A 27,834-nucleotide genomic window follows, 5' to 3' on the forward strand; every position below is an offset into this window, starting at 1 on the left:
CACTTATTAGTCTTGATATAGGTTCAGCATTTGATTCAGTAAGTTGGGACTATCTGTTTACCTTACTGAAATGCACAAATTTCTCTGATGCATTTGTAAATTTAATTGAGCATTTATACAAAGGAACGCTGGCTTATATTAAGGTAGGAACATATGTTTCACAAAAATACCCATTCTTAAAGGTACAAAGCAAGGATGTCCACTTTCTCCACTATTATTCACTTTAGTAATGGAGCCTTGGGCTAATTTGATTAGAAACAGTACTGACATAGAGGGTTTTGAAATAGAAGAAAATACAACATCAAAAATTCAACTTTTGCAGATGATGTTCTAATTACATCAGCAGGATCTAATTCTTCTATGCAGTCTTTATTTGATAAAATGATGAATTTTAAAAGTATTTCTGGTTTAATATTCAATGGAGAAATAACTAAAATACTACCTATATATACACGAAAAAATACTCTCATTAGTGATTTTACTAAATATGTACCCAACTCAGGTCAGATAACTTATTTAGGTATAATACTATCTAAAGATATTAAATTTATTATATATAATAACTATAATACCTGTTTTCTTAATATACAAAATCTTTTTAATACCTGGAATAATATGTTTTTTACTATGGAGGAGAGACTTACAATTATTAAAATGATAATATTCCCCAAGATTTTATACTTAATACAATCAATAATACTTTCACCTACAAAAATAACTATCAAGAAACTGAATACACTAATGTTACATTTCTTATGGGCACCTAATAGACCTAGGATTGCATTAAAGAAACATACTAATAGCTGGTCTCAAGGGGGTATTTCTTTTCCAGACTTTAATTTATATATTATCTCTTCTATTATAAAAGTTATTATTTTATTAATTGATCGGTCATATGTCGCAAAATGGAAAGATTATTGGGAGCTAATTAGTATGCACTTCATGAAAATCTCCTTAACACATAAAAATATGATTATAAATAACTCCATGTTGTGGTTGCTAAAGGAATTTTGTACTTCACCTATTACACCTAAACATATGGTCTGTTACCCATTAAATATTATTATTAGTTATCGTAACTTTATATTCATGCACCCTAAGTATAGGGAATGGAATTTTATTGTATTCCTATAATTTATACTCAGGGTATGCTTATGTCATCTACTTCTGAAGGAGCTCATTTAGCTATAGATAATAATCTAAAGTACTGGTATCAGCTGATATCTGATAATAAAGTTAAAAATCTAGATTTCTTAAAACAAGAATTTGATCTAAGAGAAACTTGCTGGTTAGAGGTTCAGATCTTTAGACAACATCTCATTGATAGAATGGATCTAATGTCTATAACAGTTAAAGAATCTATTCCAAAACTGATTGATTACTTGATAATAAATTTACAGCATAAAGTTTCTGATAAAGGTAAACTTTCATATATACATAAAATTATCAGACAAGAAACTTTTTACAATGTAGATTCATACTGGAATTATTTCACCTCTATTAATGGGGACCCACCAACTCAACAAGATAAACAATATATATTGGAATCTGCTTATAGAACTACATCTTCCATTGTCTGGAGACTTTATACATGGAAATTTTTACATAGATCTTTTTATACACCTTTGATGATGAATAAAATTAATAATAAAGATAATCTATGTAAGAGATGTAATGTAGAAATTAATGCTGACTGGGCTCATATGTTTTATGACTGTATGAAGTTTCATAGGCTCTTTTTACAGATAATTTCATTATTTCTAAGTCTCTTATATTATTCAACACACCTGTACCTCAATGTGTTAAAAAGATTAAGCTTCCCTTGTTATGGTCTATCCTTGCAGTGGCTAGGAAAATAATAACTAGAAATTGGATTTCAGATACACCTCCTTCGTTCAATGAATTTAAAAATGTTATGAATATAATGTGTCATATGGAAATAAGCACAATTAGAATGAGAACAACTAGAAAAACATCACATTTTATTGTATGGGATAATTTACAAAATTTGTTAAAAAATTCTAATTTCAATAGCACAGTATTTTAGTTTAATTAATTGATCTGATTGTAGTGGATGTCTTTGTAAATACTTTAGTTGTTTTGTTGAATATTATAATAATACCTATTTTTAATTATTTGTATAAAATTGTTATGATATTTCTCTTATATGTTAAAACAATAAACTTGTTTTGAAAAAAAAAAAAAATGATGCATTCTCTTTTAATATGTTTTTAGAACATAGGGTATCCATTCCCCTATCAAAGCTTTGCTGCCCTGATTTTTAATACTGGGGCTAATGACACATAATTATTAAGCCCTGGTGAATTGTAAGCCTCTAGCTGGAGTTGCCAAAGCAGTTCCTTATATTCGATGGTGTCTTCCCAGGGTCCACCCCGGATGTCTTTATTTACAATCTCCAGCACAAAAAAAGTAAAATCAGCTTCTTCACATTTAGTTTTATGTTTAAATAGGGCATTACTCATACATTTTGTCTTTATTTCATAGTTATGTTCATAAATTCTATTTCTTAGTCTTCTTTCAGACTTCCCCACATAAAATGCATCACATTTCTTACATATACTCAAATAAATTATTCCTTTGGTCTGACAGTTGGCATATTGTTTGCTCTGAACTAGGGTATCTCTACTTTTTATATACATTGTGTCCTTATTACAAATAAATGGACACTGGGAGCACCTCCCACATTTAAACGTACCCTTTCTCTCCCTGGTGGTTGTATTTTCCTTAATTTTCCTTTCAAAGAAATTTTTCAAGTTTTTTCCTTTTCTGAATGTGCATTTAAGAGGCTGTGTAAACAAAATTCCCAAATCAGAGAATTCACTAAACTTTGCCCATTCCTCTTCCATCATTCTTCTAATAACTCTTGCCTGCCCACTATAATCCAATATAAAGTTGTTTTTCACCTCAAAACTAACCTTTTCAGTTTCATCCACATCCTTAATAACTTCATCCTTCCCTAAAATGGGCTGATATTTGTCCAGTCTTCCTTTTCTAACTTCTTTTTCAATTTCCCCAATTAAACTGCTCGGGTAACCTCTATCCATGAACATCACATGCAGTTTATTACATTCTTCATCAAAGTCACTGTCCCTAGAGGACATTCGACAACCTCGAACAAACTGTCCTTTGATTATTCCCTTTTTGTGATGATGGGGATGTGCACTCTCATAGGCTAAAAAAGAGTTAGAATAATTGTCCTTTCTAAATACCTTTGAATAAAATTCCCCATCTCCTTTCCCCACAAAAATATCCAGATATTTTAGACAGTCTACACTCTTTGAGTAAGTAAATGACAGAAAGGTTGTAGTTTGGGAAATGTACTGGTAAAAAGCTTCAAACTCTACATCCGACCCTACCCATAATAAACAAATATCGTCCAGGAACCGTTTGTACGTTCTCCAGCAGCTTTTGAACTGGGAGTTCAAAACATATTTTTGTTCCCAAGCTGCCAGAATTATGTTGGCATATATGGGTGCACAATTTGCACCCATAGCAATTCCTTTTGTCTGCTTAAAAAACTCGCCTTCAAAGTGTAGGTAATTACTTTTCAGTACAATATCCATTAATGTTAATATTAGGCAAAATTCATTGTGTGTAAATTTCCCATAATCAATCAATGCCTCCTCAAACCATTCTAAACCTTCTTTGTATGGAATGGATGAAAAAAGGTCCACTATATCCAAGGTTATAAAAACTATACCTTCGTCAAAAAATTCCTTCTTAATGTTCCGAAGTAAGTCCCATGAGTCCTTAACAACACCTGTCCCTTCCTTTACTACCCCCTTTAACTTACAATCTAACCATTTGGCTATGGGGGCCGTAACAGATCCTTCTGAAGAGACTATAGGTCTCATGGGTGGGTTCTCCTCATCCTTATGAACCTTGGGTATTCCAAATATATTGGGGACCTTAGGTTTCTCCACATTTAAAAATCTAAATGTGCTCAAATCAGTTACCCCTTCTAGCAATAAATCATACAGTTTTAGATAAACATTCCTGTTTGCAATGTTAATTTCATTTATGGAAGATCTCACATATCGCTCTTCATTACCTAATAGTTCTAACATTTTGGCCTCATAGGACATTTGGTCCATGATTATAGTCCCCCCTCCTTTATCAGGTTTCAATATTCTTAAGGTAGGGTCTCTGGAAAGTTGTAACAATAACTCATTCTCTTCCTTTGTTAAATTATATCCTATCCTTTTGTCCATCAGTACTTTCCTTAATTTCCTCTCCATCACTATTTCAAAATTCTTAAGTTGCTGGTTTAAGGGTGGATTAAACACACTTCTTTTCCTAAGGTTCCCCTGCACCTTACTGTTGTCCTTTTGTTCATGGAACATCAGTTCAAAATTTTTCTTCCTTGTAAACATTTTAAGGTCAATTAACACTTTATTCAAGTCTGCCTTCCTATTGGGCACAAATTTCATTCCCTTAGTAAATAGTTGGAAATGAACATCAGAAATTTCTACACCACTATAATTATAAATATTGTAATTCTCTGATTTCCACACAATTCCCTCCTTAACTATTTGTTTTACCCTATGAGGGGCCTCAACACTCCCACTTAAACGCCCTACCATTCTCTGTAAGGCCTGCTCTTGTTCTGGTACCTTTGGTGTTGTACCCCCCCCCGGTAGTTTTTTTATGGGTTCCTCTGATAATAGTTTTTAATTCTTTCAGATCTCCTCAACTCTGGGTATTCATTTTCCTCCCTACTAACATCCCTTTCCCCACTTTCTACAAAGTCCTCTTCATCCAAGTTTTCCTGGTTATGGACAATATTAAACTTTTGTGGAAAAAAATCCCTAGGTTTTGGGTAGTTAATCTTTTCCTTATACTCCATAATATCCCTATCGAGCTTTTTACATTTCCTCTCAAAAATACTATTCATACTCTTCTCAATATTCCTCAGCGTATTTTGATATTTAACCTGGTTGTCTTCCACTGAAAAAAGTAAATCCTTAGTGATGCATTCATTCACCTCTTCTATTCTTTTATTTAAGTCATCCATAACCCTAATATTTTCTTTAATAATAGCTTTAAGAATTTCAAACCCACACACATCAGAAATATGCAGGAGTTCAACATGAAATTCACTGCCTACCCTGACCTTGTTCGGGTACCTGCAAACCCTCAGACCCTTAGGCACAATTTTTAGACTTAGACATTCATTTAAATATGCATTTTCCATTTCTAGGTTTTTAAATTTAAATAACATTTCATCAAACACTCTCAAATTATATCTAAAAGTTGAATTAACTTCATTTAAAGGCACTTTATATGCATTTTTAGTTTTAAAATTGTACTTAAAATTATAAACATTTTCAAAGTCCACATTAGGTTTGTTGAGATGTACAGCGTTATCTCCATTTAAATTACCTGCAGTCCTGTTACTGGCTGTAACATTACTGTAACTTCTAGGTATGTTTCCAAAGTTTTTACGCCTCACCACCCTATTATCACTACTGTTCACTGTGGAAGGCGGGCAGGCATCCTCCTCCGTATTCCCCGAAAAAATAGTTGGAATCCCCACATCCCCTTGTAACACACCGTGGCTTGGGCCAATGTTCTGGCTCCCTTCGCCTCAATCAGGACTGGAAATAGCACTCCTTCCTCCGTTTCTTTCTCTCCTAGGGAGAGCCTCTTGGTTGTTTGGTAAACCGCTCATAGTACCTGTTGAAGCAGGACTGTTTCCTGCCAGCAATTCCAACAGCTGCGTCAACTGATTAGATAACCTATCTAATCTATCCGTGCTGTCTGGTCTGCCCAGTCCGATTCCTCCATCCACACTTGCCGTAGAGCCCTCCTCCACCTCCATAACGAAACCAAGCCGAAAAACAATGGAGGCTAGCACTCGAAAATGTCACAAACAAGCAAAACAAGGTAGTACCAGTGGAGTAAAAACACGGCTCCTCTTCTTTTCACAGCTTTATTAGTGAGAATGTCACAGAACACCACAACAGCACGAAATTCCACAAAACAGCTCCAAAAACATAAACGCTATGTCTCCACACCTGCGTTTTCGTTTAGACTCACTTCCTCAGATGCAAAAGAATAATGCTTGCTCTTCCCCTTCAGCTTAAATACTTTTACTAATTGAGTAATTGGAACTCATAATACAATAAAAAATCTTAATTACATTTTTGCTGACACAATCCCACTAAAACTACTACCTTCAACAAAGTGCCTTCTTATTATTAAGTTAAAACAAACTCATTTCATTTTGATTCCTTACTATCATTACCACTCCATTTCATCCCCATAAATAATTCATAAAACAGAACCTTTTATTTAAAATTCAATAAATTAAACATATAAAATTCATGTATAAAAAATTGAATGCACTTCAACCTAGAGGGAGACCACATAATCAGGGTTTCTCTGGACCTTTCCCCAAGAAACCCTATCAGAGCCCCTGTAGGGTTAGCTGCCTGCTCCACTCTGGAGACAGTTGGGGGGCACTTAACCTTATACCCAGAAGCCTGGTAATGCATTTTTTCAGATTCCTGGGTATTAAGGATAATCACCAGAGGCTGCACCATTCCCTTTTTGTATCTTCCAAAGAAGAGGTTAAATATTCCCAACATTCCACCCAGACAATTGGAATCTGCATCAAAATAATTTTCAAAGCTGCTAGAAAAAGAGTCATCCAGCAGCCCCCCCCCCCCTACCAGTTGGAACCTGGGACCTCTTCCAGATTCTTTTTAGTTCCAAATAAAACAGGGGACCTTAGGCCAGTATTGAACCTCAGCCACCTCAATCAATTTGTGAGATAGACAAAGTTCTGGATGACTATGGTACAGTCCGTACTACCTCTGTTGAGGAAGGACTATTGGATGTGCTGTATAGATTTCCAGGTTGTCTGCTATCATATAAAGATACAGAGGCAATCCAGATGATTTCTTTGTTTCTGTCTAGGGGCCAGTCATTTTCAGTTTAGTTTAGCACTACCATTTGATCCCACCACAGTTCCCTGGGTGTACACCAACACTTCTGCAGTGGTAGCAGCTCGTATCTGACTGCAGGGGATCCAGGTCTTCCCACATGTAGACATTTAGGCCCTCCCGGACAGTTCTGTCCTCTGTTCTGTACTGGGTGCATTCCTAGCATGTAGGACTGGATAGGCTAAGTCTGACTTTGAATGACTTTGTGAGCCACATGCATGGATGAAAAAAGATATAAAATAAATAAATTGCACATGTATTTCTGCATCCTGCATATGACTGATTCTCTGCCTTATTGCTTGCTTAGTTAGGCTCCCTGCCACCCTGGAATAGATTAAAACAGTATCAAAAAATAAATATATTTAAACTATGTATAATTCATTTTTACTACTATAATTTCTAGGTTCTGTACATTGCTGTATAAAATAAGTTTACAATGTTCAAATGATGCCTACTGCAGTAGCCTTAGCTATACTGGTCATTTCCTGCCAAGGATATAACTGCCAGCCTTTTTCCAAAGCTTCAGGTCACCTTCCACATACCCAAACTTTCAGGCAGCTCGAGCTGAACTAACTGAAAGACAAGTTTGGATGCAAAGCCTTTCAGAGCTTTCCTGCCACCAAAGAACACACTCCTCTGAAACTTTTGAGGATCTACAGCTGGCTTGTGCTTCCATTTGCTTGACAGATAAGTTCCCTTTGGGGGAAAAAACTTCAATTTTCTTAATTTTGTTGATGTTTTGATAATCCTGTTCAGAAAGGTTATTTTAAACCTAGCAGTGTTGTTTTAACAGCCTGTCTCGAGACTGTAAAGTACATTTAAACAGAGTGCTTGTTTTTTTCTCGGTTTAAAGGTAGTATAAAGTAACTGAAAACATGTATTCTGTGGAGAAGTTTGTTTATTGTACTTTTCTGGGGCTGGCATAATGCTTTAAAGCGCTTTTTACTATGTTTTTATTTTCAAAAATTAACACAGAATAACAATCAATTAATATACAGTTTAATAGAGTTTGATTTATTGATTAATTCTGACAGGCAGAAGAGACATAACAAGAAAAGGATTGAAGAAGAAAATGAAAGAGTACAGAAGAAACCAACTGTGTCATTCAGATTAGGCAATTCCATCATCAGCCCCCGTACAGTGGATGACGCACTGAATACAGAGGTAAAAGCCATCTAGAAACTAATATGACTAAGAGGATGTGTACTGATTTATTATTTGAATGCAGCACTACTTGTGAAATCCAACACCCCTGCAATATTCACATGAGGATCATACCTCTCAACCTGTTAGAGCAAGAAATCTGGAGAAATACAGAAGTAAAAGTGGGACAAAAGACCCAAAATAGGGACAATTTTTAAATATTGCTCTTACAAACTAAGAAAGTTGACAGAATAGCAGGTTTTGCATTAGCAAACATTTTCTGAAGGGTATGAAGTCTGAAACTACAATGTCTGTCATTATTTTCCAATCAAGTCTTTAATGATTTGCCACTAATTTGCCAGAAAACTATAAATCTGAAGTAGGCAGACTTCATTTGTCTGCAACCTGTGGGTATCGGATCCGACCTCGGATCCGAGCCGGCATTTCAAAAGCTTTAGGCTCCGAGCTCCTAGCTCCTCCCTCTACCCATAATCCCCTGCCAAGCCCTAACTGACCTCAGATTTCGTTTGCCGCTTTTCAAGTTGCAACGGACTCCTCGAGCTCCAGGTTTACAGATAAGAGTTTTGACTAAAAATTTTTTGAAAACTTTAACTTTTATAATTCATTTAGTTAGAGTGTATGTGTTAGGCTTTCCTCTCTCTATCTTGTTAATTTTTCTTCGGGTTTTGCGTAGTTTGTGTGTTTGTGTGTACTGTGTGTTTTAGGCCTGTTAGGGCTTAAGATGTCAGAAGCCCATAAGGCAGTGTTTTCTAAATGTACCGAGTGTGGCCATAAGCTGTCCCCAGCGGATGGCCACACTCGGTGCAAGTCATCTTGGGGTTGAACACCTGTCATCTGGTTGTACCATTTGTGCAGGGTTCAACCCCCGAGCTTTAAGGGAGCGGAGGTCAAAGCTTGTTCTGGCGGGACTTCTCCCTCCAGATGCGGCTCCGGCCTCTGCCCCTTCTAGCCAGCAGCCTTCAGTGGGTGCTGTGGTCTCCCCTCCCCCAGCTGGGACTCAACCTCCCTCAAAAAAGCCGGAGGAGAGGGAGACTTCAAGGGAGAAAGAGAAGAAAGAGAGACACAAGGAGAGGCACCACAAACGGAGAGCCGAAACCTCAAGTTCGGCTCCTCCGTCTAAGCGGGCCTCCCCTGTGTCTTCTAGATCTCCTACTCCTCAGCTCCACTCCCCTCGGTTCTCTTCTGGGCTCGAGGAGGAGGAGGCTAGCCCTTCAGTGAGGTCCCCGAGGCGGCTGTCTAGGTCCGCTTCGGTGGCCTCATCTAGATCCACTTTTTCCATGAGCGAAGCAGACATGGACCGGATGATGAGGCGTTTCATCCAGGCCCAAATGCAAATGGGAGTGCTCTTAGTCCCCCCCCCAACCGGGAGGGGCTTCAACCCCTTTTTTCACCCCCTTGGCTCCTTCTCCGACCCACACCCTGGGTTCGGAGCTGTCGGTGCCGGGCAGAGTTGGATCCAGGGGTGGGTTGGATCCGATAGGTCGGCGCACCTCGGATCCGACCCATCCCTTGAGTGCTTCGGGTACTTCGGACCCGACCTCTTGGAGCCGAGGGCCGAGCCTCGGATCCGAGGGAGCTGGTGTGTCTTCGGCTCCGTCTAGGTCGGAGCACACCGGTCTCTCGGATCCGAAGGTTTCGGCTCCGACTCCGGTCCGTGCGTCGGATCTGAGTGGGGGTCGGCTCTCAGGGCTTAGAGAAGCTGGCTCCCCCTCGGCCTTCGACGTAGTGGAAAGGGCGCTGTTGAGGACTACCGGACCCCCGGTCCGTGCCACGGCTCCACCCCGCACTCCCTTGCAGTTGGGCCAGGCTCCCATCAGCCGGTCCCAGGGACAGCCCGCCTCGATGTCCCAAGTAGTTCCCTTGGAACATCTAGCTGCTGAAGAGGACTCCTCGGACAGTCCCCCCGAGGAAGTGCCTCGGAAGCATAAGTGCAAAAGGAGGCACATGGACTCCCCAGAGTCCGTTACCGAAGACACAGACTTGGATGAAGGGGAGGTCTCCCCAAGATCACCCTCGGAAGACGTCTTCTTTGGAGACATTATGGAGATGTTAAGGATCAGGGGGGGGGGTTGGTCTGCCCCCAAGGCCTCCTCAGACGAGTCTGTGTTCTTGGAGGCATTCGAGGCGGGCCCATCTACCTCTTGGGTGTCCCCTCCTGCCGATCCTCTGGTGGACCTTATATCCACCAGAGCATGGAAGGATCCGGACACCATTGAGCCTGTACCCAAGCATCCAGACCGTATCCTGAGCCCCCCGGCGGACTGCACTCACTGGAGCAAGGGCCCCTCGGTAGATGCCATGATGATGACTGCAGCCACGAAGATGGAGTTGGCACAGGAGAGTCCCTCTATGCATCCTCCAGGCAAGGAGTCCCGCTCGATGGATCGCATTGGGAAGCGAGTTTTTAGTTCAACCTTCTCTTTGAGAGCGCTGAACTACATGGCACATGTTATCAGGATGCAGCGGGACCTGATTAAAGAGTACGCTGCATCTCCCCCAGAGTCCATGTCGGGTGAGGACAAACAAGTATACTCCACCCGTATGGCCACTCTTAGAGCAGTTTCCAATACGTCTATGCGGCTACTTTCTCACGCTACCGAGGGAGCCGCTAGAGCTAGCGGAGCGGGCCTAGTCATGAGGCGTCAGGCCTGGCTCCGCCACTGTGATTTCGCAGAGCCCTTCAAGGCGACTTTCGTGAATGCCCCCTTTGATGGTTCTGCCTTGTTTGGCAAAACTGTTCATGAAACGTTAGTCCAGAGCGAGAAGGACGGGAAGACGCTGTCTGCCATCAGAGTCTGCTTCTCAGCTCCCCAGAGGTCCTTCTCGAAGAACCAAAAGGGACAGAAGAAGATGTGGTTCCGGAAGTCGCAGCAGTCCCAACCTGCTCCGGATAACCAGTCCTTCCGTGGCAGAGGAGGACAGGGAGGTCACCGTCCTAGAGGCAGAGGGGCTCCTAGAAACTTTGGGTCCAGAGAACCTTTCTCTGACAGACCCACGCAACAGCCCTGAAGGGTTGCCCAGCTGTCCGTCTCTGGAGGCAGTCGGGGGGCATTTTTCGAGGCACCTGACTTCTTGGGAGTAAATCACATCAGACCGTTGGGTGCTTCGTGTGATATCCAGAGGTTATACCATTCCCCTGAGCAAAATCCCCAGATCCCGCAGCCTCCCAGATGTACCACCCGACCAAAGGGAGGCAGCAGCTGTCGAAATCGAGCAGCTGCTAGGAAAAAGAGCCATCCAGCGCGTCCCCAGAGATCAGACCAGATCAGGGTTTTACTCCAGGTTCTTCTTGGTGCCAAAGAAAACGGGGGACTTAAGACCGATCTTAGACCTTTCCCTACTGAACCTGTCAGTAACCAAGCAAAAGTTCTGGATGGTCACCCTACAATCTATACTCCCCCTCTTATGGGAGAACGATTGGATGTGCTCTATTGACCTCAAGGACGCGTACTACCACATTCGGATGGACAGACGGTCCAGGAGGTTCCTTCGCTTCCGGCTGGGAGCCAGCCACTACCAGTTCAGGGTCCTGCCCTTCGGTCTCACCTCTGCCCCCAGGGTGTTCACCAAGGTACTAGCAGTAGTAGCAGCCCACCTGAGACTCCAGGGATTACAGGTCTTTCCGTACCTGGACGACTGGCTCCTAACGGCATCATCAAGGCATCTACTGTGCTCAGCCAGGGACTATTTCCTTCTTATAGCCCCAAGGCTGGGCATCACCATAAACTGGGAGAAATCTTTACTGCACCCCACACAACTTATAGATTTCATAGAAGGAAGGTTGGACACAAGATCTATGCGGGCCTTCCTCACCCCAGACAGGCTGTCCAGCCTGAAGTGTCATATCACAGCAGTCCTACAACCGTTTCCGATGGTGGCTTCGGTCCTGAGGGCCCTGGGTTCAATGGCAGCAGCTATTCCACTTCTTCTTCATGCTCGCTTACACATGCGGGTTCTTCAATGGACCCTACAGGTCCAGTGGTCCCCGCTATACTCCTCTCTCAACAGCCCAATAGCGGTCAGCAAGGCATGCAAGGACTCCCTGTTTTGGTGGCTCCAGTCTCCAGAGCCTCTAGCAGGGAGACCCTTTTGTGCAGCATTCCCCCGAGCCACGGTGACTACGGACGCTTCTCGCCTCGGGTGGGGGGGAGGCATTCTGCGGGCAAGATTGTCCAAGGCACGTGGAACACCTCAGAGACCTCGTTGCATATAAATGTCCTGGAGATGAGGGCCTCGTCTCATACCTTCATTTCTCATTATAAGGTGGATGTTGTTTCCAGGGGGAGAGCATCCTTTGGCTCAGCGGTGCTCCGGAGCATCTTTCCATGACGGCCGCCCAAGATTTAGGTAGCTGTGGACTCTGTCCCACAGGTTGCAGACAAATGAAATTGGCAGCCTGGCTGCTCCAGTTCCATCCTTGATTAGGACTCCCGGTATCTCGTCACCTGTCAAGGCCATTTTAGTGGCGGCTCATAAACCTTCCACTAGGAAGGTTTATCGGAGCAAATGGAAAAGGTTTTCTATTTGGGCAGTCCAGAAAAGTATAGATCCTTTTTCAGCACCTATGACTGCGGTGCTGGACTTCTTAACAGACCTCTTTCATCAAGGGGCTAGTTCTTCCACGGTAAAGGTACAAATGGCAGCGATTTCCCATTATCATATGGGTCATGAGTCAGCTCCCCTCATGACTGCGAAACTTTGTAAGACCTTTCTTAAAGGAGTTTTTCTGTTGAGGCCACCGGTCAAAGAAGCTGTACCACCTTGGGACCTATCCTTGGTTCTACAGGCCCTTACTGCTCCTCCCTTTGAGCCTGCAGCTTCTGCAGATCTAAAGTACCTTTCCTGGAAGACTGCTTTCTTGGTAGCCATCACATCAGCCAGAAGAGTGTCGGAACTTCAGGCTCTATGCATCAAACCGCCTTACCTCTCCTTCTTTCCCGATAGAGTGTGCCTCAGGACCAATCCATCCTTTCTTCCAAAAGTTTCTTCGGACTCTAATATTAATCAATCAATCAACTTACCTGTGTTTTTCCCCAATTATAAAAACAAAGGAGAATATAAGCTGCATTCATAGACAATTGCGCTTTTACATTCACAGAACGGCTGGTCATAGACAATCAGATCAACTGTTCATCTCCTTTGCTAAATTTGCTATGGGCAAAACGGTTTCCAAAGTCACACTGTCGAGATGGGTTGCTAATTGTATTCTGCAGGCTTATGACACTTCAGGTAGGCCTGCTCCTCAAAGGGTTACTGCTCACTCTACTAGGGCAGTTTCCACGTCAGCCGCGTTTAAGTCCCGAGTGCCATTGGATGATATCTGCGCGGCAGCCACTTGGACCTCGTCTCATACCTTCATTTCTCATTATAAGGTGGATGTTGTTTCCAGGGGGAGAGCATCCTTTGGCTCAGCGGTGCTCCGGAGCATCCTTCCATGACGGCCGCCCAAGATTTAGGTAGCTGTGGACTCTGTCCCACAGGTTGCAGACAAATGAAGTCTGCCTACTTCAGATTTAGAAGTTATGTACTCACCATAATGTTCCATCTGAGTAGGTGACTTCATTTGGATGCAACCATCCCCCCCTCCATCCCCCTGACCTTTATACAACAAGAGTTTATGCATCTATTTAGATACTTTTTGTTCTAGTATTATATAGGCAAACTCAATCTGAGGTCAGTTAGGGCTTGGCAGGGGATTATGGGTAGAGGGAGGAGCTAGGAGCTCAGAGCCTAAAGCTTTTGAAATGCCGGCTCGGATCCGAGGTCGGATCCGATACCCACAGGTTGCATCCAAATGAAGTCACCTACTCAGATGGAACATTATGGTGAGTACATAACTTCTAATTTTATGAAAAATGGACCAAACATATGAGGCAAAAATCTGGACATTTGGCACAAATCTGCACACTTGAGAGGTATGATGAGGATTACCAGCCCCAAATATTGTCCTAAGTAACCAATTTAGGTTTTTAGATAGCAATATGTTTGTAGATTGTATTAAGATAGCTTTTCCAGGAAAGTGGAGTGCTTTAGTAAGATGTTAGAAGCAGATTTTGACACAGTAAGGTAGGCATGCACAGTTATGGTATAGTTTGCTTTCTTAAAATTTGCTCAGCAGAAGCTGTCACTTTTCCTTTTTTTTTTTTTTTCCTTGCTTCTGGTACTATTTTCTTTTTTATTTAATCTTTATTAAATCAGCACATTTAACACAGTATTGCAGATGTACATGTATTAACAGGAAAAAACAAACCGTAGTAACAAAGTCCATTAATTATCATGCAGTGTAAATAGACCAATGTTTCATTTGAGCCAGAACTGTGTTTTAACATGGCAAAGTACCACAGCACAAACAAGTCAAATAAGCACAGATAATGTGCAGGCACAAAGCAGGATTTCTTATTTACCTGTTTTGCATAGGAGCGGTCTAGCACATTTGTAATTGTAACCAGTCTCCTTTCTTCAGAAATGTAGGAATGCTTTGTGAGAAAAAAACTCTTTGTATGAAAAGTGCACTTTTCTAACCTGTTTTAAAAGTTTGTTTTGGTGTATAATGATTTTTTTTTTCATTTGAAACACATTTGTTTTTATTTAGGATATTTCAAATGTAAAATTGATATTGGTGATGAGCCCTCCTTAGAAAAACGCACAGTGTGTTTGAGTCATGTGGGTAAGGTTTGCTGATTGAAAAAGTTCTCTATAAACAGTGAAATGTTTAAGCTGTGCAGTTGGGGGTGGGTTAAAATTACTTTTGCTTAACTGGGTTACTTCATTCTGAGAACATTAGTCTGGATTATCATCTTGCTAAGCATACCTTTTAAGTGTACCTTATTATGAGGAACGTTCCTCATTTTGAGTCTTAATATGTCCATATTGCACATTGAAAGGGTCTGTCATGCATTCAGTGTTAAGAATTTTTAACTGATATCCATGGCAAATAATACTGAATCATGTTAATTCATCAAAATAACTTTTTATAAATATAAAGTAACACACTTTAACCATTCATTGAGCTTCCTAGTTGAAGTTATTCAGAAGTTGTTAGTAAGTGTTCTACATTTTGTCCATTTGTTCCACATTGAGAAGTAGTGTTCTACATTCTGGAAATGGAAGGTTGAGATATATGTTGCCAAGTCACACATTATGTACTAAGAGACTCAAAACCCATAACCAGACCCGAATTCAAAAGACAAATATGCAATATTTTTACTAACCTATTGGTTACGTCCACTGGATGTAAGCGTTCCTTTTCAGCAGCAGCCTAGAATACTAACTGGTGAAGTGGGCAGAGCTAAAGAAATCAAACTGTGCACTGCAGAGGAAGCTCATAGTCATACTCATCTGCACTAACTAAGTACCAGACAGGGTAGTAGTCCAACATAGTGCTTTTCACACCAGTGTTTACATGCAAAAAAAAACAAGGTTAATTCAAATGTATTCACAGTTAAAATATTAAATTTAAACTTGTGGACTTCATGCTGTCCATTTTATTCACAGCTAATAATAAACATATTGTCAGCAACGAACAAAAGAAGGAAATTAGGGATTGTATTCAAAGATCATGGGTCATATGATGATGATCCTGTTTGCTACAGTCAATTCTTTCCTTTACACCAGAACTACTGTGGGTTGTAGAAAGTAAGTATTTTTACACACAGCCATCAGTTGCAGCAATTTGTAATGACTGTACCCCTCACTGTGAATAAGTGAATGCATTCATAAATAATGGGCAAGCAACCCATTGCAAAGAACTTCTGCCTGTCAGTCTCTTAGCTCAAATCAGAGACAAAGACCCCAAAATAAGGAGTAGATGTTAAATGTTTCTCTTATGAAAGTTTCTGAGATTGAAAGCTGAAGAATAATTGATGCCAGTGCCTCTCATCGGTGGATGTGTCAGGGCCTGGGGTCGTGCTGCCTCATAAAGTGACAAATGCATGTAAGACAGGTTTTTAGTTGATCTCATTGCTTCTATTTGTGTTGATCTAACTTTGAACTTCTAGAAAATGTGGGCTGTAACAGAACAAAACTTTATACAGCCCTTTTTCTGACAACCTGTCTGTGCCTGCCATATATGCCTGTTTTTACATGTCCTGGAAATTCTTTGCTTTCCAGCCCTTTTTTCTTCCAGACCTGATGAACTACACTATTGTTTTTCTTTATTTGGTAAAAATCACTGTAGTGGATAAAGGCCCATAGCATTCATCTGCCTACTTTGTCTCCAGCACCTGTATAAGTATCCCCTTCAGAGACTGCTATACTGTCCTTCATATTTCTGTCAAACTTTGTAGTACTTTTGAAGACCATCAAGGTTGCTTAATAGCCTGCCTTTCTCCTTTTCCTTCCAAGTCAGAAGAAAAAGGCATTTTCTTTCTAGCCACCTCTAAATTGCATTTTGATTTTAACATCTTTTTGTGTGATAATACCTGGAGTGAAACTACAGCAGAATATTTCAGTTCTGTTACTTGTGTCAGTAGACTAGTCATCTGAGGTGATCTTTTAGGTTATTTGCTCTGCTTCAGAGTGACCCATGTAGAATAAGCAATTTCTTCTACATGGGTCAGATGCATAGACATCTTAAAATCTTACACTTAATTCATTTCTGCATTAATTGAGTTAATCTAGGATACTTTTCTAACCATTTAAAAGGGCCAACTCCAGTCTTGGATCAAGCAGATCATTGCTGGCCTTCTTTGAGCGAGAGAGAGAGAGAAAAACACAAACATTGGACTTTAAGCCAAAATATGCTGCTGGTTGTTGCAATGATTTAGCGTAAGCCTCCATCCTGCTTAGTCTGCCTTAGTGTAGGAAATCCAAGTTATTGAACCCCAATTTAAAGCTTAAATGCATCAACAGAGTGGATACAAATGGAACAGATTTGGTCATATCGCCTAACTTCAAATTCTGTCTATACCTCACGAATCTATTGTCTTCACTTGGGTAAATACTCTTATTGACAACATAATCCTGTGTATATGCATATAAGAATTTTTTTTTTCTTTGGTACTTTCCTTCTCATATGTTTAAGTCCAGCTTTTATGTCAACTAATGTTCTGCTAAGCTTTTTTAAGCACCTTTATTGAATTATCACTTGTGACATAGGCAAATTTATATTTATATAAATATAATCAAACCATATTAATAAATTCACATTTATAAATGTTTTACATCACATATATTTTTATATATCCTATAATTTAAGGAATGTTGCATAGATTATTTAATTCCTGCCTTCTTTAAATCTCATTTTTCTGCATGTATTTTTTCCCACAGTTTCCATTTTCCTACCCTTTTCTGAAGATCCCATTGCCTGTACTATCTTTGTTACAATAGTCACAACTTTAAGTGTAGTTGGATTAGATTTTGATTTCCATTTTCTAGTAACTTTTTTTTTTTTTTTGTGGCAGCCACCTGAATTGAACCTAACAAAGCCTTTACTACAGTATGTCTAGGCAATTCATATCCTGTATCCCAACTAAAAAAAAATCATTTCCTAAGTTAGTCCGAGAAAGTCCATTGTGTTAGTGGATAGACTGAGCAGGGCTGTCCTCCTCCCTCATTAGTGGTTTCTCAATCCAGCGAGTCAAAAAACAGATATTCGGACATTATGGCCGACCTTGCTGTGGTCTCTTTGCATCTCCCCACAACACTATGTGCAAAAGATGTCCTTCCATACCACTTTTGCAGTATTCATAACTGAATGTCTGGCCAGTATACCAAAAACTTTAGTACTTACAGATGCTGTATATCAAATGTACGCTCCCCACACAACGAGTAAGGCATAAAGATGATGTACAGACACACACACTCAGAACTTCTTTGCTGCCAGTCTAAATGCCATCATTGAATGTTGGTATGATTGCCCTTCTGATGTGCTGGTTACCAACTCATGTTTCAGATAAGTGCCCTATTGGGATTTCTTCTTATCTTTTTTTTTTATTTAGTGCTGTTGGGTTCATGTCATCCAGAAAGGGAAAATGTCAATAGGAGGCAGATTCCACAAAAAAGACTGTCATGACCAGTGTCTTTTCTGTTTGAGTGCTTCCCGCAACCATACACAGTGTTCTGTCTACCAGGCTTTTGTCCCATAGATGTCTCTTATCTTTATATATCTATCTTGAAAATCACTATTCCCTGTTAGAGAATCTGGGGTTCACTATAAACTTCCATAAATCAGCTCTGACACCTTCAAATGATCATATTTTCCTTGGCTGCAGGCTTTAGACCATCCCCATGTTGACATCTCTGTCTGCACTGAAGGCCCTGTCTCTTGCCTCTTTTTTTTTAGTCTGTTCTTCCTCTGGCTTCAGTCATGGCCAGGGGCTTTTTCAGGGTCCTTGGCCTCCACCATCCCTATGCTCACTTTGGCTAGAGTCCACATGAGAAAGCTACATGGTGCCTCAAGTCAGTGTGGCTGTAACATTGCCCCTCCTGGACTTCTCAGTTCCCTTCCTTCCTTGTCTTAAGCTCAGGCTTCATTGGTGGACTCAACTTTCTCTCAACTCGGGGCATCCTTTCAGGCTCCAATCCTGACTCAAGAGCTCTTTACAGGTGCCTCAGACACAGAATGGGGGGCCTCCTTCAGCTCTCTCAAGGTTCAGGGTCTCTGGCCTCTTCCTCAGAGGTTGGACCACATCAGTATAAAGGAGATGAGGGCTTGTTCTATCTTTTTAGCCTTTTCATTCCCGCTTTCATCCCAGGTCCCTCAGAATTTTCACAGACAATACCACAGTGATGAGGCAGTCAGCAAGCAAGGGGGTACAAAGTCTTATCTTCTTTGCAGATTAGCTCTTCAGGCCTTGGATCTAGCTGTCCAGTATCACATGATTCTTCCGGCTGTTTACATTCCCTTGAAGCACAATCTAGGGGCAGACTTTTTGAGCAGGTCCAAGAAAACAAGCTCATGAATGTCTGCTTCCCAGAGATGTGTTCCTCGACATTGTCCATTAGTGGGGTATTCCTCTGGTGGATCTTTTTGCCTCCCTTCTGAACAGACAACTTTCCTCTATTCTGTTCCAGAGTCTTAAGTCTTCTGGCTTGAAAAGTGGATGCCCTGTCTTTTCCTTGAAAGGGGATTTTTCTGTATGTCTTCCCCTCCCCTTCTCTGTTGCCAAGAATCTTGCACAAGATCAGGCAGGACTCTCCCAAAATCTCTTTTGACCCAGACAGCATTGGTTTCCCCTTCTTTCTCACATGGCCAGGGTCAATCACAACAAGTTACCTTACCAGGTTGACTTTCTCACACAAGACAAGGGGTCTCTTATCCATCCTCAGTTGTACACTCTTCAACTGCTGCTGTGGTGATTAGGGTTTTGATCCCTTTTAGGCACCTCTTTTCTGAGGATGTGCTTCGGGCCTTGCAGGGGACCAGGAAGCCCACTACCAGGAAATTATATTTATCCAGATGGAAAAGATTTTCTATGTTATGCCTCTCTTGCCATTAGGATCCCTACCCTAGGGAGATTCCTCTGATTCTCTCTTATTTCTTTGATCTGCTCTATGTTGGGTTGGCATGTTCTTAGATTAAGTTTACCTGTCAGCAATTTTTGCTTGTCTGCGCTTGACTCCTTGTCTGGCCTCTAGATTTGAGGTCAAACAATTTCTTAAAGGTGTCCTTCATGTCAGGCTTCCCAGGTAGCTTAATCTGCCTTCCTGAGACCTCTTTTGAAAATTTGTCTCAGGCTCCTTTTGAGCCTGATGCTTCAACTTCCTTACAGCTTTGTACTTGGAAGACTGTTCTTCTTTTGGCTCTCACTTTGGCAAAGAGTGCGCCTGAACTTCAGGCTCTCATGGCTGTTCCTTCTTTCTTATTGTTCCACAGAAACAGGGTGTCTGTTAGTATTAACCCTTCTTTTATGCCCAAAATTCTCTTTGAGTTGTCCCTTAATCAGTCTATTCACCTGCCTTGTTTTTTTTTCCTTCTTCACATTCTGCCAGTGAGAAAGTTCTTCACACCTTGGGTTTGCACAGACAGCTCAGATATTATTTGGATAAAACTAAAGTTATTCACAAATCTGAGCAGTTTATTTTCTTTCATCACAGGTTTTTGGGTTTGTCTGTTTCTAAGCAAACCATGTCTTCCTGGATTTCTAAGGCATTTCTTTGTTAATCTTTTCATGGTAAATGTCTTTCCTCATCAGTGGAGGCTCATTCTTCTAGGGCTGTTGCCTCCTCTGATGCTTTTTTCAAGCAGCTGGATACCGTTTCCATCCTTGAAGCTGCTACATGGTCTTCTTTTCTTATTTTCACTAAGCATTACAAGTTGGATGTTATTTCCAGGGCTAGAGTTGGCTTTTTCAGGGCTGTCCTGCACGGGTTTGTAGAGGACTTTTCCATGTCATCCTTCTCCCAAGTTCCCTCTTGAGCCTTTTTGCTCTTCCTTAGTTATGAACACTGTAACTGTGACATGGAAGGACATAGTCTAGTTGTGTAGAATCTTACCATAAGAGTAGGTGTCCTTCTCTTCACTGTTGCAATATTCTCTCCCACCCTCCTGCTCTAGCCTGTTCTTTCTTGCCCTCCAGACTGAGAGGCTGTTCTCGCGTTTCTCCTTCTGGATGCACATGTTCTTCCTTGCACCTTGGGCATTCTGTTCCTGTTTTTTTTTTTTTTTTTTTTTTTTTCAGTTCTGAGTGGGTATGTCTGAATATCACCTTTTTGCCTTGAGAAGGGAGCGTACATATGACGTACAGCACCTGTAAGTACTAAAGGCTTTGATATACTGGTTAGATGTTGGGTTATCCTTGGCAGGAGATCTCTTCGGTTATGAATACTGCAACAGTGAAGAAAGGGACATATTCTGTTATGGTAAAATTTTACACAACTGTACTTTCTTTACAGTAATCCCCCAGGAGAGTGAGTCACACTGAGTGATGCTCTGACCCACATTTGGTCCCCAGAACTCCTTTATGCCTTCCTTCCCATTTCATTGATTCCAACATTTTTAGAGGAAACACTGAAGAAAATTGCAGTCATCCTTATAGCCTCTTAGTGGCCGTGATGTTTTCCCCTCCTCTGTCCTCCTCTTCTACACTCTCCCTGGGTGCTGGACTCTACTACAGATCTTCTCTCTCACCTGTTGGGGTCACCTCACATGGACATTCAATCCCTCAAGTTGACCACATGGTTTCTCCAGTTCCAATGATGGCTAGATAGTGTAGGTTTTCATCCCCAGTTGTTCATATTCTGTTTTTTTTTTCCAGAAACCTTCTGCATTTAAGATTTACAAAAGCAAATTGAAAAGGTTCTCCATCTGGGAAGTTGAGAACCATCTTGATCCTTTTTCAGCTCGTCTTCCAGCAGTCTTCTGGCATATCTTTTTCAGTGGAGCTAGCTATTCCACTGTCAAAATACAGTTCACAACCATATCTACCTTTCACATTGATGAGAATCACACACCTATTGCATCATTAAGACTATATAAAACCTTTCTTAGAGGAACTTTTTTGTTATGACACTTGCTTAGACATCCAGTTTCCCCAGGATATTAGCTCTTCATGACATCTGTGCAGACACTACCTGGTCCAAGGTCCTTACCTTCAACTCACATTACAAATTGGACATACAGTCCAGATCAAGAACCTCTTTTGGTTCAGATGTGCTCTGGAATATCCTTCCATAAGACCATGCAAGTTTTACAGTAGCTGGGGAGTCTGTCATACACATTGAGTAGTGGACGGAAAAGGCAACATCAGATATGAAAGTTATGTACTCATCATAATGATAGAGCTGCATTGTCTGTTTCCATCATTCCTCAGGTTCTCGCCCTTTTTTCCACTTCCACGTATTGTATGGTGTTTGACATTTTAACTCCTGGACTGCTCTGGCTGTCATAGCCTTAGTTCCTAGATGGTCCTTATTAAAACCAGGTATTTCAGCTGGTTTGTTTTCTATCTTAAGAGACTGTATACTTGCCTAGTTTTTTCTTGTGAGAAAACTCTATTTGAGGTAACTGGGTCAACTCAGTGAATTATGGGTGGGGTGGGGGTGGGGGGGCTATGAACTGGATCCAAATCTTGAAAGTGGCCAAAGTCATATCTGACTGTAATCCAAAGACCCCTACTTTGAGGAAGGGCAGAAACAAACAATGCAGATCTATAGATATGACAAGTACATAACTTTCATTTACTGCATAGTGCTTCCAGCAGTCATTTTCTTTTTTTTTTTTGTTTTGTTTTTTTTCCTCTTGACACAGACAACATAGCAGCCAAACTGGTTAATAAATGTGCTTGTGTTAGAGAGTGCCTGAAGAATTCCACATGCAATATGTTTATGTTTAGCTCCTAACCAAAATATGGAAGTGTGTGAACATTGAAGTAAGCTGAAGAATATGTGAATCCAATAATATTTAAGGTATTGAATTTGTTTTGTGTTTTACAGAGGAATGCCTTAAATATCTTGAAATTAATTTCAAAAAGAAATACTTTGCTAGCAAATGGAGTCTGCAAAAGTAGAAAAAAAAGTGTAGAATCATTTAGGCATAGTTTAGACATATGAACTGTGGTTCTGCAAGAAGTGGTTGAAAAAGACTGGAAGTTTGTTGTGTTAAATTAGTGGAAGGGCTCTAAAGCATAGTTCCTACTTTGTCAATAATGTTTAGAAGAACTATGGCGAGAATAAAGAAATAACTGCAAATAAAAACATTTTGTTTTTTATTAATATTAGTATAATACATAATGTAAGTTGCATGTTATATAGTAAAGTAGTTATGTATAGTATGTAGTCAGAGGTATTTTAAATGTAAGGTAGAGTGTTTTATCAGTGGCATGTTACTGATGTTAAAGTAAGAAAGTAGTCTTTCCTAAGTGCATAGTTTCCACAAGATAAGAAGGCTGGGAAGAAGCAAGTTAAAGTTAATATAATGTTGTGATCTTTTGCTGATGGGGATTTTAATTTGTATTTACCGTATTATATATAGAATTAAAAGTTAAAAGATTATTCTGCTGTTATAAAAGTGGGTGTGTAGACTAATATTCTTAGCTTAAGCTGTAGATTTCTTTTAGCAGAAAAACTCAAAAACAAGATAAACCCATGGAAACGCACCAAATTGGGTTATTGAGCATGCTCCAATTCGAATTTGATTTTGGTGCAATTTTCTGGGAAGGTTATAAAAGGAAGTGATGTAATAGATGTTTTTTGTCTGAGAAAGTTTAAAATACTTAAACGAAAGCGCTCACATTATTTATTTGTTTTTTGGTGCTGTTATTTGGCATTCTTTGTTCATTTGCAGTTCGTTTTCAGCTGTATAAGTTTGTGTTCATTATTATATTCATCATCTAGCTGGTGGCTTTTCGTTTACATTTATTCATCAGTTTGGTCGTTGTTTATTATGTCTACACTTTGCTTAGATGAAGCAGCCGTACAGCTAGACGATTCCACTGAAGGTACCGAACGGTTGATTGGGAATTTAACAGCTTTGATTCTTAAATTAACGCAACGCGTGGACATTTTATACGAGAAAGTTAGTAAAGGAGATGACAGTCATATTAATGGGCGTGGAAAAGAAGCACCAATGCAACCTTCACAGTCTAGTTTTGATTTTAACATCACCCCAGTTTGTTTTAATAACCAGAAGGGTGGTATGGATGCCACTGGTTTGGATAATGGAGAAAAAGATAAGGACATTTCTGCTAATCAAGGAATGCAGTCAAGTAATTTTGGGCAAGGTAGTGGATTTTGTGCGCAAAAAACGTTTGGACACAGAGATGGACTGAGAAAAACTGTTCCAATGCTAAATGAGTGGTTGGGATCATCGTTTGGTTTTTCTGGACAATTAAAAGGAGGTAATAATGATAATAATGATATTGATCAAAAATTAAATGACTTTGATATCAAATTAATGAAATGTAGGAAGTTGCAACTTGAAAGTGCATATCTGAAAGAGTGCATTAGACTGAATATTATTATTAAAGGGTTGCGCTTATGGCGGTTCCCTATGGGATTGGTTTATAATTCACCTATGCATATAGAACTGTTGCAGTTGTTTGATCGATGTGGTAAAGATCTTCTCAATATATTAATCAAATACAATCAGATACAAATAGATAAATTGATATCTGAACTTGATGAACTTGATAAAATAATTAGAGCAGATGTTTCTAATCAGAATATATAATAGTATTGATCAATACATTATTAAATTAAAGAATGCTAAAACAGAAAAAATTGAGAGAGACATTAAACAATATGCAAATGGGATAGCATATCCCAGACCTCCAGGTGGATTTAATAAGAAAACCAAATCTCATTCTTTAAATCAAGCCTATAGATCTGACCCTGCAGGAGAAGGTCAATATGATGGGAACTTACATAATGATTCGGTATATAATGATGAATATCCCGAAATAAGACGCTCTGAAAGGCTTAAAAATAAAATTCCTTATGGTAATCAACAACCGGCGGGGTTTCAAGGTGCCAGGCCGAAAGACAAAAAATGGAGAACATAATAATGCAGAATGGTCCCGAAATTGAAGAGAATGGACATGAAATAATGGAACAATCTAGTAGGAGTTTACATAATAAGTTGCAACAAGTCATTGTGAACAATCTTAGTGACTTTAAAGTTTATAATTTTACTCAAATTGATTTTAAACAGGGAGTTGCGAATTTATTGTCAAAAGGTTTTTCATTTGTTCCTTCTCATACATTTGATGTCACTTCAACTATTATTGATATGAAATTGTTTTTAAGGAAGATTAATTTTTCATTATTATTTCAGGATTCGATATATAATGGATCATATAAATTTAATATATTAAGTATTTATAATCCCCCCTTACATCCTAAACTTTTAATATATGAAAAGATGTGTGAAAGTCAGTTAAGGAATTTAGATAGAATTAATAAGAAGATAGATTATCCCTTAAATTTAAATAAAGATGAATTGGAAATTTTAAAATGTTTACAGAAAGGTAATATAAGAGTTATGAAACCAGATAAAGGGGGGAGGAGCAGTAATTATGGATACAGATTTATATAATAATAAAATGGAGTTGATTTTAAATACGGATACTTATGAACAGGTATCCTTGAATGAGTTGAATTGTGCTTATAGAAAGATCTTTTCACAGATTAATGATATGTTCTTAGATAAACGAATAGACATTAATTTATTTAACTATTTAAATATCTTAACACCTAGAATCCCCGTGTTTTTCGGTAATCCGAAAATGCATAAAAATATAGAAGACCCCCCTATGTGGCCTTTGGTGGATGGGAGAGATTGTATTACGTCAGCATGTGCCAAGTACGTTGATTATGAACTAAACAAAGTTATGATGAAAGAAGAATATATCTGTAAGGATTCTTGGACATTCTTAGAGCACATGAATCAAATATTGTTTGATGCTAAAGATGTTTTAGTAACAATAGACTTATGTGACTTCTACACAGTTATTCCCCAAGACATTGGTCTTCAATGGATTAGTGAAATTTTATTTAAGTCCTCTTTTCAACAAGACTTAATCTTATAATTGAACTAATTGAATTAGTACTAAATAATAATTATTTAAAATTTAATGATCAGTACTATATTCAAAAGAAAGGGATTGCTATGGGGTCATCATGCGGGGTAACTTATGCAAACTTAGTTATGATGTTTTTGGAACAGAATTTTGTATTTAATAGCAAATATTATAGTTTTATCAAATCATATCATCGTTTTCAGGACAATATCTGTTTAGTTTGGAGAGAGAATACTGATGTTTTAAATGAATTTTTAAATTATATTAATGAAACCACAAACTTTTTTAAGTTTACGTGGAATATTAATTTAGATAAAATTAATTATTTAGATATCAGTTTGATAAAAGATTATGAAGCAAAAGCGTATATTTCCTTGATTTATAGGAAAAAAACATATTCTAATGGCTTCCTTCATTATACTAGTGCACATCCTGAGCACCAGAAAAGATCTGTAATTAAAGGTCAATTGGTGAGAGCTGCGCAAATTATTACAAAATATTCAGATTTTTTTAAATGAATGTGAACATTTAAGGAGAATGTTTATTAACAAGGAATATCCAATATGGTTAATAGACAAATTAATTTTAGAAGTTAACCAAAAAAGAGAAAACTGTCATTTTAAACCAATTTTGCAAATTAGGAGTGAAGTTATCACTGATGTTGTAAGTAATGTAGATTTAAGTGGCACTGAGGATAGAGATACTATTATAAGTTTAGATACATCTTCTAAAAATAAGAGTACTAGATTGGAAGAATTTCCAAAAGCTTTAGTTATCACTTTTTCACAAGATTACCAAATGGTAAAAGAGGTTTTTTTTTTTATAATAACTGGGAAATCCTATCTGGAGATACCCAATGTAAAAAAACATATTAGTCAATCCCCAAAGATAGTTTATAAAAAAGGGAAATGCTTTAAAGATTTATTAAAATCTAATTATAACATAGGAATAGGTAAAAAAGTGAAGAGTGGAAACTATAGATGTGGAGCATATAAATGGTGCTTCAAAATCCAAGAAGGAGATAGTTTCACTATACGTGATAAGAAGTATTACATTAAAAAGAAATTTAACTGTAAATTTAAAGCAGTTGTCTATCTTGCAAGGTGTAATGCCTGTCTTTCTTTCTACGTGGGAAAAACCGAGAGAATGTTCACTCGGAGAATTTATGAGCATGAGTATGCCATAAAAAATAAAAAAATAAATAACGCGCTAGCAAAACATATAAATGAATATAATAACCATATATTTTATTATATGATAATAGATCAAGTAGAAATAGATGAAAGAACCCCGTGGAACTTAATTTTGGAAGAAAAAGAACTTACCTGGCAAATAAAATTACAAGCTGATTTTATACCAGGTTTAAATGAAAGAAGTTTTATAGGGCCAATTTTAAAATTAAAAGCATTAACTCGTAATAAAGTCCAAGATTAATGTAACATTTATTTTTAAATATTTTATTAATTTTTAATATATATGAAGGAAGCAATGAAATATTAATATAATTATTATATAAAAAATATAGTAATTGTGATATTTTATTATTTAATATTAAATATTTGATATATATAAAATTATTATTTTTAAGAGTTTGAGAAGTTTGTGATTTCATTATTTGTATAAAAAGAAGGATTTAAGTTATTAGTTTTATAATTTTATATAATATAATGTAATATTATGGCTTGTAATTAATATGTAATTTTTGTGTCCATGCATTCCTTGAATCTAGTATTTAGAAATTCTATTTCCCATTTTTGGGTTATTGAGCATGCTCCAATTCGAATTTGATTTTGGTGCAATTTTCTGGGAAGGTTATAAAAGGAAGTGATGTAATAGATGTTTTTTGTCTGAGGAAGTTTAAAATACTCAAACGAAAGTGCTCACATTATTTATTTGTTTTTTGGTGCTGTTATTTGGCGTTCTTTGTTCGTTTGAAGTTCGTTTTCAGCTGTATAAGTTTGTGTTCGTTATTAAATTATATTCATCATCTAGCTGGTGGCTTTTCGTTTACATTTATTCATCAGTTTGGTCATTGTTTATTATGTCTAAAGTTAATATAATGTTGTGATCTTTTGCTGATGGGGATTTTAATTTGTATTTACCGTATTATATATAGAATTAAAAGTTAAAAGATTATTCTGCTGTTATAAAAGTGGGTGTGTAGACTAATATTCTTAGCTTAAGCTGTAGATTTTATTTTAGCAGAAAAACTCAAAAACAAGATAAACCCATGGAAACGCACAAAA

The 27,834-nt window shown here is 38.7% G+C and overlaps 1 protein-coding gene across 1 annotated transcript in view; it reads left to right on the top strand.

The window, feature by feature from the left end:
* Positions 1–27,834, top strand: part of CPLANE1 (ciliogenesis and planar polarity effector 1) — a 4,248,669-nt gene that overhangs the window by 3,213,183 nt on the left and 1,007,652 nt on the right. The window contains exon 35 of the mRNA XM_044076333.1: positions 8,003–8,132. Within this exon, the coding sequence (XP_043932268.1) occupies positions 8,003–8,132 (130 nt within the window). The remainder of the gene's footprint in view (positions 1–8,002; positions 8,133–27,834) is intronic.

This window comes from Protopterus annectens, chromosome 1.part0, assembly GCF_019279795.1.
Source record: "Protopterus annectens isolate FY-2018-M chromosome 1.part0, PAN1.0, whole genome shotgun sequence".
Classification (NCBI taxonomy): Eukaryota; Metazoa; Chordata; order Ceratodontiformes; family Protopteridae; genus Protopterus; species Protopterus annectens.